Here is a 15161-nt window from a genome sequence, read left to right on the forward strand (position 1 = left end):
CACAGGAATAAATATGATTTTAAATATAGTAAACATTTTTTTTTTACTGTTTTTGCTGTACTTTAGATCAAATAAATGCAGGCTTGGTAAGCAGAAGAAATGTCTTTAATAAAACATAAAAAAATGTACTGTTCAAAAACATATGACTGGTAGTATATCTTGCTAAAATAGCAAATAAATTACCCTTTTTTTTCAGGGCCAGTGCAAAAAATCTGAACAACTTGTTCAACTACAGTCGTGGCCAAAAGTTTTGAGAATGACACAAATATTAGTTTTCACAAAGTTTGCTGCTAAACTGCTTTTAGATCTTTGTTTCAGTTGTTTCTGTGATGTACTGAAATATAATTACAAGCACTTCATACGTTTCAAAGGCTTTTATCGACATTTACATGACATTTATGCAAAGAGTATTTGCAGTGTTGGCCCTTCTTTTTCAGGACCTCTGCAATTCGACTGGGCATGCTCTCAATCAACTTCTGGGCCAAATCCTGACTATTAGCAACCCATTCTTTCATAATCACTTCTTGGAGTTTGTCAGAATTAGTGGGTTTTTGTTTGTCCACCCGCCTCTTGAGGATTGACCACAAGTTCTCAATGGGATTAAGATCTGGAGAGTTTCCAGGCCATGGATGAAAAATTTCAATGTTTTGGTCCTCGAGCCACTTAGTTATCACTTTTTCCTTATGGCACGGTGCTCCATCGTGCTGGAAAATGCATTGTTCTTCACCAAACTGTTGTTGGATTGTTGGAAGAAGTTGCTGTTGGAGGGTGTTTTGGTACCATTCTTTATTCATGGCTGTGTTTTTGGGCAAAAGTGTGAGTGAGCCCACTCCCTTGGATGAGAAGCAACCCGACACATGAATGGTCTCAGGATGCTTTACTGTTGGCATGACACAGGACTGATGGTAGCGCTCACCTTTTCTTCTCCGGACAAGCCTTTTTCCAGATGCCCCAAACAATCGGAAAGAGGCTTCATTGGAGAATATGACTTTGCTCCAGTCCTCAGCAGTCCGTTCACCATACTTTTTGCAGAAGATCAATCTGTCCCGGATGTTTGTTTTGGAGAGAAGTGGCTTCTTTGCTGCCCTTCTTGACACCAGGCCATCTTCCAAAAGTCTTGGCCTCACTGTGCGTGCAGATGCGCTCACACCTGCCTGCTGCCATTCCTGAGCAAGCTCTGCACTGGTGGCACTCCGATCCCGTAGCTGAATCCTCTTTAGGGGATTGCTGGACTTTGTTGGACGCCCTGAAGCCTTCTTAACAAGAACTGAACCTCTTTCCTTGAAGTTCTTGATGATCCTATAAATTGTTGATTTAGGTGCAATCTTAGTAGCCACAATATCCTTGCCTGTGAAGCCTTGCCTTTTTTGCAACGCAATGATGACTGCACGCGTTTCTTTGCAGGTCACCATGGTTAACAATGGAAGAACAATGATTTCAAGCATCACCCTCCTTTTAACATGTCAAGTCTGCCATTCTAACCCAATCAGCCTGACATAATGATCTCCAGCCTTGTGCTCGTCAACATTCTCACCTTTAATGACAGCAATGAAATGCAGTGGAAAGTTTTTTTTCAGGATTAAGTTAATTTTCATGGCAAAGAAGGACTATGCAATTCATCTGATCACTCTTCATAACATTCTGGAGTATATGCAAATTGCTATTATAAAAACTTAAGCAGCAACTTTTCCAATTTCCAATATTTATGTAATTCTCAAAACTTTTGGCCACAACTGTAGAAACGAACAAAAACATTAACTGCAAAAATAAATAGATTGTGTGGGTATTCCCTGGAAAGTAATAAATGCAGATTATTGTTTTCCAAACAGCTGTTCTAACGTCATCAGGGTTTTGAGCTCATCACTTCACAATGTTTAATGAGTGCAGATCTTTAACAGGAAAAGGCATCCCACTGACACAACTATAATGAAAATGTATAGATTGTTGTATAGGTGTCACTTTTAATCCATCTCTCTTTTGCTTCTGATGCACAGGTGATGAGTGAACATGGAGGCTGGATCGGTGGTGCGTGCCGTGTTTGAGTTCCTCCCCAGCGTCTCTGAAGAACTCCCTCTGTTCACTGGAGATGTCATCGAAGTGCTCAGCGTTGTTGATGAATTTTGGCTGCTCGGAATTAAAGATGGAGTCACAGGTACATAATGAGAGGATTCACAGTACACGTAAGTGTTCTGTATGTGATATTGGTGTTGATGCATTTTCATTCTTTCTGCCCTTAGGCCAGTTTCCCACCACTTTTGTGGAAGCTGTTACAATCCCAAGCACCAAGACAGGAGAGAATCTGTATGTGTGCATCAATGATTTTAACTCTGCAGAGGCTGGAAACTTACCACTAAAAAAAGGTACATAAATCATACTCTTAGATATTAAACATGGATGGTAAAGGAATGTGTGTGATGTATCACTACGAAAGGAGAATGTTAAAAACTATAAATTATACTGATGCTTAATGCACTTTAAAAGGATCCTTTACTCACCCTCACGTTGTTCCAAACTCGAAGTAACTTTCTTTTTTCCTGAAACACTTTAAAGACCATAATGAAACATTGCACATTTTTGACTGTGGAAAAAACACTATAAATAAAGCAGTAAATTCTTTGCCTCTCAAAAAGTTATTGTATGGTTTCAAGATGTTTGTGTTCCACAAAAGCAATAAATACATGCAGGTTCAGCCAACATGAGGGTGATTTAGAAATTATGATACATATCAGATACATATCTGACCACTTAGCATTAAAACTTCAGGTCGCTGACTGAGTTAAACCCCTTTGTACTGCCATTTTCTCTTTCCTTCAGCATAAATCCTGCTTGCACAGAGTGACATAATGTCATATATGAGAGGTATATTTAATTTTGTAGAGTAGACCATAGAGCCCTAGATCGTAGATCACCACAATGAAACACACTTTATAAGTGGATTTAGAGATTTAATTACTATATTTTGTTTTAGCTAGCAAAAATGTTAATCAAAAATGGAAGCTCTGAGTCATCATTTATCTTTATTGCTGATGCATTTAGTTTATGGTCTATTTTGTTCTATATGGCCTAGGTATCCTCAGAGTTTCCAGATTTTGAGCACTGATCTTAGTTCCCCACTAGATGTCAGTAGTTGTGTGTTTATGTTGTGTAGAGGAAATCATCCCAAGTCATAATCCCAAAAGGTAATACAAAAAATTATATTTCTGTATTACTTATATGTTCCTGTCTGTTATGTAATGTTTTTTTAATCTTTTCATTGCTTACTTTAGCAAATATTTCTTTGTGTTTGATGTTTTGGATGTGTGTTTATGCTGTATATTTTGCTTTAGATGTTTGGTAGTCAATACCCATCTAATGTGGAAACTGTGATTTGTCCTGTGCACACTTCCTTTATTTTCATTTGAAAAACACAACTGGACAAATTTAGTTTCCCCTATCATGTCAGCGGGGATCATATAAGCCATTCTGGTTTATGAGTTGAACACAATGGGAGGCGGAGCGAGTCTGTGTGGAATTTGGCCCTTGTGACCCTAATGGACATTCTGGCTCCTGTTGATGTGTATGTGTGCGTGTTTGCTAAGTAAAACTGACCACACCAGTGACTTTACCACCATGCAAACTGACTTAAGGTCAGAGGTGAACTTCACACGGCTCTAATGCTATTTACATGGACATCGTAAAGAAATAAACGCGAATGTATGTGTCAACACAATTACTCACCTGCTAGTTATGTTTTCATTAACAATTAATGCATTTAGCAGATGCTTTAGCATGGTTGTAATATGCTAATTATGCAAATAAGTATTACCTAATACAAGTAAAACTAATACAGCTAATGCAAAACATAAACCACCCAAATCCTTATGTAAATAAGTCAGATTTTCAAACAGATTTTCTGAATGATTATTTTAAGCTTTACAGAAGTCATCATGTTCTCACATGTGGAGAAAGTTGTTTACACTTTTTTGGTGTGAGAAAAGTAAAGTGTGTGATTCAGCTGGAGGGACTATTGAGGGAAGGTGACGAAGGGCACTGTGATTGTCAGTCAAAGGAGAGGGTCCAATTGTTGGTCTGTGAACACAAGCAGATGGTCGTCATTTTGCATCTTGCTCTTTTTTTTAGTCTAGTGTCAATATCAGTGAATTGTCAAGGTTGAATTGTTTTCAGATAATGTGTCTTTAAATTAGTGGTGGGCCGTTATCGGCGTTAACGTGCTGCGTTAACGTGAGACTCATATCGCGCGATAAAAAAAATATCGCCGTTAATCTATTCTCAAAGTTGGGTTGGGAGCTGGGTCTAAACTACGCAAGATATGATGACTTTCACCTTGATATTTTAGCGCGGATGACGTATATCTAGTTGAATTGCAATGTAGGGGGCGAGAACAAGTCTTCAACTTCTGTGAAATTACCACATCAAATGAGACGCGCAGACATGGATGCAGCTATGAAGCCGCTTCAGGGCAGGTGCGTGCGTTGCTAGACCCTTTTTACTGGGGCACGTGCCCCAGTGAAAATCTGCTGTGGCCCAGTAAAATCTCAAGTTTGAGTTATAATTTACTTTGATAATCCCGAAATAAAGACATTAAACTATATGCAACAACTGAATTGACGCTTCTAAAAGCAACGCAGTTTATTGGAAGACTATGCACGCAGATAGGCTATCCATACCCGCGCGCCTGTGTATTTTACGGGAACGCGCACGTCGTACAGCCTTTTGCGCAGAAGTACTTGGTTACACAAGTTTGTATAGTTAATTGTGTTGTAAATGCAATTGTCAAGCAGTTTGTAATGCATTTTGGAAACAGGAGATGAGCGCCTGGTCTAATGCGCCACCTGGCTTGAGAAACCCGTTCTCAAAGACTTACTTTTAGTCATTATTTGGGTAGCACACATATTCTGAATGCCTTCAGCAGAATTTAAATTAGCCATTTTAATCTAGATTAATCTAGATTAATTTCAAGATTTAATCTAGATTAATCTAGATTAAAAAAATTAATCTATGCCCACCCCTACTTTAAATACTGCAATAGAGGTACTTCTTTAAGTATAAACAAGTTGTGCTGTAAGACAAAATATGCATATTTTAAATACTTGGTTTTATTTATCATGTTTGTCTAGTCATTATCTTTTTTTAAAATGTTAATTAATTTATTTACTTATTTTGATTTTGCCTTCTGAACTAAAATAGCCCAGATGAGGGCTTGTGGCAAAAATACGCCATAAATTCAAGAGTAAAGTGCAAAAAATGCCCCTGCACAATTAAACCGTGTATTATAAGTGCTGTTTTGTGCAGTGCTGAGCATTTCAAACAAACTTTTCAAACAATCAAACATGTTTTTGTTTAACTTACAAATGGCCAATCAGAGGCACTTAAATTAGTCAGCGCTCACAAATTCCCTCATCATAAACAACACAGTGCAGATATGATGTAAATAAAAGATTAATTTCAATGATTATAATGGGTGTTTTTGCATAACTTGTGCTAGACTAACGTCATGGGCCGACATGTTTGTCTGTGAAGCCAGAATGTGACATGTCCAAAACGCAGACACAAAACAAAAATGTTTTTATATTGTGTTTGATAATAATAATTATTACTACAATATAAAGAGAGCAATAATCTACAATAATGATTTTTGACACAATAATGCAGCCCTATGAGCCCCCGTTTTTTTATATGTATAATTTAGATCATTTAGATTCTTAGCCTGATACAGACTAATTTGTGACCCTGGACCACAAAACCAGTCATAAGTGTTTTATCAAAATTGAGATTAATAAACCATCTAAAAGCTGAATAAGCTTTCCATCGATGGGTGATTTGTTAGGATATGACAATATTTTGCCGAGATACAACTGTTTGAAAATCTGGAATCTGAGAGTGCAAAAAAATCAAAATATTGAGAAAATTGCCTTTAAAGTTCTTAGCAATGCATATTACTAATCAAAAATTAAGATTATTTGATATATTTATGGTAGGAATTTTACAAAATATCTTTGGATTATGATCTTTACTTAATATCCTAATGATTTTTGCCATAAAAGAAAAATCTATAATTTTGACCCATACAATGTATTTTTGGCTATTGCTACATATTTACCTGTGCTACTTAAGGTTTTGTGATCCAGGGTCACATTTATATATGTTTTTGTCTATAACACTCCAAATGTATTTCCCTGTGTGGCCACTTAGTACAGCCCAAAACATCCAAACCATTTTCAGCAGCAATATTCAGCTTGGTTTGGTTCAGTGGCGTTGTTTACATTTAGTGCCGGCAATACAGCCACTTGATGACGCATTGTGAAAAGACTTCATATGCTGGGAAGTTAGCCAGGACAGTTTTGCAGTAGTTGTTACTGAAAGATTCAAGATGTTTTCACCAAATTGTTTTTTATTGTAACTTATTGCAAGTATTTTTGTTGAGAACATTTCAGTCCTTCTTATCCTGATCTTCTATTACTCTCTCTTCCACTACAGGTGATGTAGTTGCTGCTGAAAGCAGTGTGGATGCTGTATGGATGAGAGGGCATAATGCATGGGGCTCACGCGGGCTCTTCCCTGTCTCTTGCGTTAAAGAGCTGGAGCTTTCTGGACAATCCAGACAGCTATCAGAGCGCAGTGCGGCCGCCCAGGCCTCTGAGCTTCCGCCACATGCTCTAGGACAGGCCCGTGCCCTCATGAGCCTTCACGCCCAGCTGGATGAGGAGCTGGACTTTCGGGAGGGTGATGTCATCACAATTATAGGCCTGCCAGAAAGTGGCTGGTTCCAGGGTGAGCTGGATGGCAGGACAGGAGTTTTCCCTGAGGGCTTTGTGGAGCTGCTCGGACCCCTGCGCACACCTCTGGAGGAGCCTGACGCTCAGAATCTGCAGCAGTATCTGGCTTACGGCATGGAAGAAGAAGAGAGGAGGGAGGAGGAAGAGAGGGATGAGGAAAGTCCAGAAATGGAGATTCAACAAGAAGAAGAGGAGGAGGAAGAGGGAGGTGTATATGGTATTGCGCTTTATGAATTCCGGGCCCTTGAACCAGGTGAGCTAGACTTTGATGTTGGTGATAGGATTCGCATCCTCACCACATTGGAGGACGGCTGGTTGGAGGGGCAAATACATGGCAGAAGAGGAGTTTTCCCTCATCGGTTTGTCAAGATGGAAGGCCACCTGCAGGTTGTCCCACAAACCGAGACTTTATCTGAGAGAGAAGAAGAGTGTTACACTCCCGACTATACCTCACCTCAGCAAGCTTGCACAGTGCCAGAATATGGACAAGATTGGGCTTCTCAGGAAGACCACACAGTGTGGGACCTGGATTACTTTGAGCGCCGGGAGGAGGAAAGAAAGGATGAGCAAGTGCGCTATATTCACTCTGATCAAACTTCCCAAATGAGAGGAACGACTCAATCACAGGTTCAGTTCCAAGAAAGAAGGCGAGAAAGACCCCCACCTCCTCACACGCAACCCTGCAGAGCGAGTAGCTCAGCCCACAAAGAAGTCCAAAGTACCAGAGATGGCAGCCCCAATCTGGGCAGACCCGAGCTGCCCCCTAGGCCGAGTATACAGGCCCTAAGAAACCGAAAATACAGCTCCAGTTCTCACACCAGTTTACGAGAGCCTCCTCCAGCACCCATCACAAAGAAGCAAAGTTTGAATCCGCCCACCAGAACCTCACCTAACTCCACTTGGACAAGAAACAGAGGCAACTATGCATCTCATGACAGCAGAAACCCCTTCAGCAGTAAAATCTCTGCTGAGAAGAACAGGCAGAAGAAGTTAACTCGCCATGCAAGCGTCAGTGATGCAGACCTAACATCCGGTGGTCACAGCAACCACTGGGCTTGGCCTCAGGAACAGGGTTCAAATGGGTTACCAATGTCTCAGACATTTGGGTCTTTGGCTGTGTCTGCTGGGGATCTTGAAGCCAAGCTTTCTCAGCAGCTGATAGAGTTCGAACAGAGCTTGCCAGGCCGTGACAACGGCGCCACAGAAGAGAGCCGATGGGAGGAGGTTTGTGGTGGAAGGGGCAATAAAGTGTCCCGCCACTTTTCCATTATGGACTACAGCAATGAGAATGACATAATCCGTGGCTCTATGATGGAACGTCTGTTTCCCCCCACTTCCTCTCCGTCTGGCTCTGCCTCCTCTTCTCTGGAGAGGCGGAAGACACTACGGCCACCTCCTCCTCGACCGAGGGTCCTTAGGCCACCTGCACCTACAAACTCGCATTGTCCTCAAACCAATGGACGCATGGCTCCTCAGCCTTACAGACCCGCACGTCCTGCTCCACGCCCACCTCCTCCGTGCCCACGCACCAACACTGTGATGCCAGGCCCCCCTCCACCCACCTCCAACTCATTCTATAACACGCCGGATGAGGCTGTTGAAGAGGTGGAAGATGCTGAGGATGCTCTGGAGATGGAGAAAGAAATGGAGAGAGAAAGAGAGAGGGAACAGGAGCAATACAGGTTGCTCTTGAGGTTGGAGGAAGTGGAAAGAGACATTGATATGTATTCTCACACAGCCCAGGAGCTGCAAGCCATGCTGGAAGAGGAGCAGGATGAGACTTCAAGACAACAGGCTCTTGAGAATCTGGAATTCTGCACCTACTCCATGGAGACACTGACTCTGGAACAGCAGCAGCTGCAAGGTAGTCTTTAATTCCTCTCTTTACTCACACAAATGTATACACTGCTGTTTAAAAGTTGGGATCAGTAAGATATTTATTTTAAGACTTTTTTATGCTCATCAAGGCTGCGTTTATATGATCAAAAATACAGAAAATAACATTTTTCTGTTTTTATATAAATTAAAATCTCATTTATTCCTGTGATCAAAGCTGAATTTTCAGCATCATTACTCCAGTATTCAGTGTCACATGACCCTATAGAAATCGTTCTAATATGCTGATTTATTATCAGTGCTGATTAGTATTTTTTGGAACCTTTTTTCAGGATTCTTTGAATAAAAAGTTAAAAAGAATTTTTATCATTTATTTAAAATATAAATCTTTTGTAACAATACACACTACTGTTCAAAAGTTAGGGGTCAGTAAATGTTTATTCTCTCTCTTTTTTTTTGCAAGAAATTAATACTTTTGTTCAGAAAGGATGCGTTAAATTGATTAAAAGTGATAGCAAAGACTAAAATTTTGAGATCCACCTTTTGACACCGAGCACAACTGAGGGACTCATATGCAACTATTACATAAGGTTCAAAGGCTCACTGATGCTCCAGGAGGAAAAAACATGCATTAAGAGCCAGGGGGTGAAAACTTTTTGAATTGGAAGATCAGGGTAAATTTGACTTATTTTGTCTTCTGGGAAACGTGTAAGTAGCTTCTGAGGGGCTACAAAATAAGAAAAATGAATATATCTCCATTCTGTTCAAAAGTTTTCACCCACAGCTCTTAATGCATAGTTTTTCATTCCGGAGCATCAGTGAGCGTTTAGACCTTCTGTAATAGTTGCATATGAGTCCCTCAGTTGTCCTCAGTGTGATAAGATGGATCTCATAATCATACAGTTGTTGGAAAGGGTTCAAATACATAAAAAATGCGGGAAAACCAAAGAATTTGTGGGACCTGAAGGATTTTTCTGAAGAACACAGACAGTTTTACTGTTCAGGACAAACAAGGGACTCATGAACAACTATCACTAAACAACACAGCTGTGGATCATTCAGGTAGCAACACAGTGTTAAGAACTATTATTTTATATACTATATGTAAACATATTTTATGTGAAATATCTAATTCAGATCAGTACTAAATAAACTAATAATAACATGCATTTTATATGATCCCTTTTTTATTTGCTAAAATAATTAACATTTTGCAGATTCTGAAAGGGGATGTAAACTTTTGACCTCAACTGTAATCCTAATAATGAATCTGCATATTAGAATGATTTCTGAAGGATCATGTGCCACTTAAGACTGGAGTAATGGCTGATGAAAAATCAGCTTTGCATCACAGGAATAAATTCTATTTTAAAGTTAACAAAATAGAAACCATTATTTTATATTGTAATAACTTTTTACAGTATAACTGATTTTTTTTTTTTAATCAAATAAATGCAGTCTTGATAAGCATAAGAGATTTCTTATAAGAACATTACAAGTCCCAAAATTTTGAACAGTGGTGTACGTGTTGTTTATTTACAATCATTACAGATACCGTCTTTTACCCGTTTTGGACTACTCTGTTAGACAAATAAGTAGTAGCAGGAAATGGGCAGCAAGTAAGACACTGTCAGTGGATACTTTGACTTCCTTGAGAATTAGCCTAGTTTTTCCACATAAGCCACTTTTTATTTGTTTTATGCTTGTCACACTCTCTAGCAGAACAAAGCAGTACAGCAGCTATTATTTATTTGGAAACAACCTGTCAGTTGCTTGTGTTCAGTCATGCACCATTTTGATTTGAATAACTGGATATGTAGATTTGCATATCAGCATTCTTGCTTGTGCAATATCCACAGTAATCAGCCGCTATCCTCTTTTGAGGTCAAATTACATCTTGAGCGTTAGAGGTGTTCCCGATGAGTGCTTTCGATATGCCACTAAAACGTCATGTGAGACGAAGTTCACTCTACTGGGTGTGTCGATACTTTTATTTATGTTGAAATTCTCCATTGCATGTCTGTCAACATAACTTCTTTCCTATAAGTCTTTCATTTACAGTATATCAACATGCTTTGGCTGGTTTGCTGACATCTTCTCAAAGTTGTTGTCAACTATATTACAAGTTTAAATAGCCTCTGTACTTCTAATGCTCTCTCAGTGATCTTATGTAATATTTAGCGGTTTCACATAGATGGTCTCTGCTTGACCTTCACACCTAACCAGGGAATAAAACACACCCAGACATAGGGCTGAACTGGAAGAATCAGTAGACAGTGGCGCTGGGAGTATCATGTTTTTGCACCACATTTTTTAAAGTCTGACGTGAGGCATTGCGGCTGTGATTCACTGTACAGTAGAACATCATGTAATTTGTCAGATTTTGGTAAACACCTCAGTCTTAGGTTTAAATTTTAGTCATGTTTTTAAACTTCATTCACAAATACTAAAGTAACAGTTTCACCCTTAATAGACTTGTAATGTTTTTAATGGAGTCTCTTATGCTCATCAAGGCTGTATTTATTTGATTAAAAATACAGAAAAAAACAGTTATATTGTGAAATGTTATTACAATGTAAAATAATGGTTTCTGTTTTAATATACTTTAAAATAATATAAGTCTTTGCTATCACTTTTTATTAATTTAACACATCCATGCTGAATAAAAGTATTCATTTCTTAAAAAAAACTTTTAAACAGTAGTGTATATCATTAGAAAAGATTTCTATTTATTTTTATTTTTTAAACAAATGCTGTTCTTTTTAACTTCATTAAAGAATCCTAAAAGAACATTATCAAAGGTTGCAAAATATATTAGGCAGTAGAACTTTTTCCAACGTTGACAATAAATCAGCATATTAGAATGATTTCTGAATCTGAATCATGGAGTAATGATGCTGAAAATTCAGCTTTGATCGCAGGAATAAATTCTATTTTAAAGTATATTAAAATAGAAAATTTTTATTTTACATCGTAAAATTATTTCACAATATTACGTTTTTCTCTGTATTTTTAATCAAATAAACACAATGTAAAAACGTTTTCCCCAGTTTCAACTTAAAAACTTAAGTTGGCCTAAATTTTAAGTTAAATCAACTTAAAACTACAAGTCATTTCAACTCACAACAATAAAATTAGTTAAAATTACTTGTACTTTGAAGTTGATTTAACTTAAAATTTTAAGGCAGCTGATGAACTTAAGTTTTTAAGTTGAAACTAGTGAAAACTTTTTACAGTGCACAGCCTTGATGATGACTAGAAACTTCTTTAAAAAACATTAAAAATCAAGCATTGATTGTATGTGTAGTTATAATTTAAAAGGTACTACCTTATAATTGCTTTAACATGGGTATATTACCTATGTGTGGAATGCTGGTCCTCTTGGCTGCACTTTTCCCATGTACATATGAAATATATGGCCTCTTTGCACCCGTGTTCTTGCACTCTTTCTTGCTCTCTATGCCTGCATCTCTCTCTCTGCATGTCTTTTTACTCCCATATTCACTGTCTCAGTTCTACTCCTGTTTTTTGGTGAAGTAGTGGACATTACCATAGCAATCAGGCCTTTTTGGAGGTCATGGAGAGCAGTAGTTTTAGATCCAGACTCTGGAGCTCTCTGATTCAGCCTGTGGTACGTCTCACAGCCCTTTTTGGCCATGTTCTCAGAACCAGAGCCACACGTGCACCTGGTAAGATTTTTTTTTTCTTTTTCATATGAGATTGATTTTGTAATGAGTCATTATTTCATAGCCAGTGAGTTTTTTTGCTTGTTTTTTGTGTTCACAGCACGTGACGCTATTTTATGTGTACCGCATACACTGTTTGCGCACAGCTGTGTAAACATCTTCCTTGATAAGTGTAACCTGCTTGCTAGTCACAGCCATCTGTTTTCAAGTATATGGGACAAGGAATTCCTTTTGAAACTTGGATCAGGTTTTAGATTTGATAATGGGTCAATTTCTAAAGCAAGGAGTTTCATCAGTGGCTCATCAGAAGTGATTATCAGGCATGCCTTTGGTTTGGAGTGCTGCCCAAGTCTTGGTGAATATCACTTGTTTTCTGTGTCAACTTTATGTCTTGGACTGACTAAAGTGGAATGGAGCAACACTGTTTGCGTATGTTATTGAATCATCTTTACGTAAAAATTCTTTATTCCTCTTAATAATTCTTACTACTTTATCTTTGCTGTTTACAATTTTTAACAACAAATTCAGAGTTTTCCTAACAAATAATGTTTTTGTGGATTTTAATAAAACTGTATTTTATGATGTCATTTTAGTGCCTTGTTTAAAAAAAAAACTAAAATCACGAAATATCATGATACATCATGTTCCGAGAATTAAGTCGAAATATTCTGAGAATTAAGGCGAAATATTCCAAGAATAAAGGCGAAATATTCAGAGAATAAGATGTAATATTCCGAGAATTACGTCAAAATATTCTGAGAATTACGTCAAAATATTCTGAGAATTACGTCGAAATAGTCAGAGAATTACGTCGAAATATTTCGAGAATAAAGTCGAAATATTCCGAGAATAAAGGCGAAATATTCCGAGAATAAAGGCGAAATATTCTGAGAATAAGACGTAATATTCCAAGAATTATGTTGTAATATTCAGAGAATTACGTCAAAATATTCAGAGAATAAGACGTAATATTCTGAGAATTACTTCGAAATATTCTGAGAATTACGTCAAAATATTCAGAGAATCAAAATATTCAGTGAATTACGTCAAAATATTCCGAGAATAAAGGCAAAATATTTAGAGAATAAAGGTGAAATATTCAGAGAATAAGACGTAAGATTCCGGGAATTATGTCGAAATATTCAGAGAATTACGTTGAAATATTCCTAGAATAAAGGCAAAATATTCAGAGAATAAAGGCGAAATATTCAGAGAATAAGATGTAATATTCCGAGAATGACGTCAAAATATTAAATATAAAAATAAAGGCGAAATATTCCGAGAATAAAGGTGAAATATTCAGAGAATAAGACTTAATATTCCGGGAATTATGTCGAAATATTCCGAGAATTACGTCGAAATATTCAGAGAATAAAGGCGAAATATTCAGAGAATAAAGGCAAAATATTCCGAGAATAAAGGCAAAATATTCCGAGAATAAAGGCAAAATATTCCGAGAATAAAGGTGAAATATTTAGCCTTTGTTCTTGAAATATTTAGCCTTTATTTCCGAGAATAAAAGCTAAATATTTTGAGAGTAAAGTCGAAATATTACGAGAGAAAAGTCAAAATGTTAAGGAAATAAAGTAAAAAAATTACGAGAATAAAGTCAAAATATTACGAGAATAAAGTTAAAATATAACAAGAAAAATATATGTTTAGCAAAATATTTTAATTGCTACAATTTAATTTGACTTTATTCTTGAAATATTGTGACTTTAATCTCTTTTTTTTTTTAACATGCCACTAAAACGCTGTCATAGTATTTACACTGCACAGTAACTAAATTATTTCGGTTAATAATGTTTTTAATTATAGCAATGTGTGTCATATTAAATCATTGGGTGTCATAATGGTTTAAGTAGCATAATGTCCTTGTGTGTTTCTCTTTATTCATTTAGGTAGATGTGTATGTGTTTCCACATTTATCATAACAGGGTGTGTTTCTCAACAGGGAGGGTAGAAACAATGGTTATTTATTGTTACAGTGCAGGGAGTCAGTCAAGAGCCTATCAGCTACAGAGTTGTACTCACAGAACAGTGGTTTTCTTGAGGAGGGAGGAGACAAGTTCTTATTTCATCATCTCTGGAATGGAACAAAAACCAGACTGAATTTTGGAGTAAGATAGGATTAGAAGTTATTTGAAACTGTACTGGAAAAGAAAGAAAGAAATTGAAGGCAGTTTTGTAGCTTATCAGACTTGCATGCTCTCATATTTCTCATTCTCTTTGTGGGAACAGTTCTTTCCATACTCATGTTGTTGGAAGAAAAAAACAAGTTGTGACTGGCTCATTTATATGTGTATCTATGAGCGAGTGTCCCGTTCTAGCTTTCTGTTGCCTCTTCCACAGCCCTTGTTCTAATTGGGATCTGTTTTGCTGCTCATAAAAAGCATCAAGAGCTCATTTGTGTCCTGGATCTAATCTCCAGCTCCCAGCTTTTCTGTGCCTGTCTCATGCACGAAAGCCTATTCAGGTTAACAGAAGGCTCTTTAAAGCGCTGTATGATCCCATCGCCTGCTGGAAAGGCTGTGCGGGATTGGATGGAGGGCTATTCTAATAACAAAGTTGAGAAGAGTGGCATGCAAGACCCGTGTCCTTACCTCTGTCGCGAGCATGCATCTGAATGCTTCGTTGCTGTAATTACTTTTTGGGCTCTCTGATAGATTCAGACCAATCAAAATGTATGAAACAGGCATCCAATGAAGGACAGTGTCTGTCTTGAATGCTTTTGATCTGCAGGTTTGTTTGTCCTAAATGAGATAAGTTTTTTCTCTATCCCAGGATGTTAAGAGCAATTAGCTTTAGATATAAATGTATGAAATGTATGTTTTTGACGTAAGGCACCAGGTGCACTGTCTTT

General features: G+C 37.7%; 1 protein-coding gene across 1 annotated transcript in view; it reads left to right on the top strand.

The window, feature by feature from the left end:
• dnmbp (dynamin binding protein) overlaps positions 1 to 15161 on the top strand; it is a gene marked incomplete at its 3' end in the record, with an annotated part of 64872 nt that overhangs the window by 24214 nt on the left and 25497 nt on the right. Inside the window, exons 2-4 of the mRNA XM_073827897.1 lie at positions 1995 to 2152; positions 2238 to 2360; positions 6478 to 8640. Coding sequence (XP_073683998.1) covers positions 2008 to 2152; positions 2238 to 2360; positions 6478 to 8640 — 2431 coding nt within the window. The remainder of the gene's footprint in view (positions 1 to 1994; positions 2153 to 2237; positions 2361 to 6477; positions 8641 to 15161) is intronic.

Source organism: Garra rufa, chromosome 22 (genome assembly GCF_049309525.1).
Source record: "Garra rufa chromosome 22, GarRuf1.0, whole genome shotgun sequence".
NCBI lineage: Eukaryota > Metazoa > Chordata > Actinopteri > Cypriniformes > Cyprinidae > Garra > Garra rufa.